Below are 1,487 nucleotides of genomic sequence, written 5' to 3' on the forward strand. Positions count from 1 at the left end.
GAATATCCTACATGAATATGACTAGTTTGCTCAATCTCCATGGATGAATGTGTTGTTTGAGGATGGGGTAAAAGAATGGAGTATCTCCTGTTGACATGAGGAACCGAAATATTGAATTTCGATGAGGTCAAATCCCCTACACATGGTTTGTAGCATGGTAGTGACATTAACCTGTTGGAGAATCCCACTGAAATGAATGAAGTAGGAAATGAGAAATGTCAACATCATTACCATCATCAGCATCAACCTTGTTATCATTATCATTTATATAGTACATCGCTTTGCAATTTAAAGAATGCGTCCATCTCTACGGTCTTATTTAATCTCCCAACAATCCTAAAGACAAGTATTATTATTTCCCCCATTTTACAAATAGAGGAGATGAGACTCAAGACCACACAGCAAAGAAGTGGTAGAACTAGTATTCTCCTAACTGCAGGTATCATGCATTTCCACTCGAGCTCAGGCTTCTCCATTGTGATTAAACACCCTCATTCTCTGCCCTCTCTAATTCCCTTCTGCTTCATTGAAGAGTTCATAAGAAGCCAACTTTCCTGTCTGAAGACCATAACACACCCAACATGGTTCTGGGAACTGAATGACATCTCTAGTTGGAAATTATTTTATTATGGAGTGCAGAGTTAGTAAAATAGATTGTACAGAGGAGGACCCAAATAGCGTTAGACCTCCCACTCTGATCAAACCACCTCATGTCCCTGCCCAATGGGGAAGCAGAATGAAGTCAAGTATTATATTCACTCACAGGGCAGGTTGGACAGAGAGAACCCAGACTTCTAGAGCTTCTCACCCCAGTCCAGAATGCCTCTGCCTCCTGTCTGAGTCGTGTCTTTTGCTTTGCAGCTGCCCAAGCAGCTGGCATCTGCTACATCACCAGCACATATGCCAGTTGTAGCCTTGAAAATATTGTTGCTGCTGCTCCCAGAGGCCACAGATGGTTCCAACTCTATGTGCAGACAAACCAGCAGCTAAACAAACAGCTGATCCAGAGGGCAGAATCCCTGGGTTTCAAAGCTTTGGTAATCACCGTAGATGTACCCATGCATGGCAACAGGCGACAAGACATTCGAAACCAACTGGACTTGAAGGGGAACTTAATGCTAAAGGATTTTAAGTCACCTAAGGAGGTAAGAAAACCAGACTCAATGGGAAACATTACAGGAGACAAATTTCCTTCTCTCTCTCCCCTTTTCCTCCCTTATTTCTTTCCACAAGTATTTGCTGAGTGCCTGCTCTGTGCCAGACACTGGGCATGCAGCAGTTCAAAAAGTACGTCTGAGTCCTGCTCCCCAGAGCATCCAGACAAGCAGAACACAGGATCAAATGTTCTCCCCTCTGGAGCTGTCCAACCTGTCACCAGAAATGCTCTGGCCAGGGCTAGGTCCTGAGAAATAGGAAAGTCAAGGAAAGGATTTTTGCTCAGAATAAGAGAGCAAATTAAAGACATTCATCCAACATTTTCAACTTTT

At 43.4% G+C, this 1,487-nt stretch overlaps 1 protein-coding gene across 1 annotated transcript in view; it reads left to right on the top strand.

Moving 5' to 3' along the window:
- The window catches only part of HAO2 (hydroxyacid oxidase 2 (long chain)), a 25,667-nt gene that overhangs the window by 14,714 nt on the left and 9,466 nt on the right, over window positions 1-1,487 (top strand). The window contains exon 4 of the mRNA XM_008569922.1: window positions 862-1,145. Coding sequence (XP_008568144.1) covers window positions 862-1,145 — 284 coding nt within the window. The remainder of the gene's footprint in view (window positions 1-861; window positions 1,146-1,487) is intronic.

The sequence above is a fragment of the Galeopterus variegatus genome, unplaced genomic scaffold, assembly GCF_000696425.1.
Source record: "Galeopterus variegatus unplaced genomic scaffold, G_variegatus-3.0.2 Scaffold544, whole genome shotgun sequence".
Classification (NCBI taxonomy): domain Eukaryota; kingdom Metazoa; phylum Chordata; class Mammalia; order Dermoptera; family Cynocephalidae; genus Galeopterus; species Galeopterus variegatus.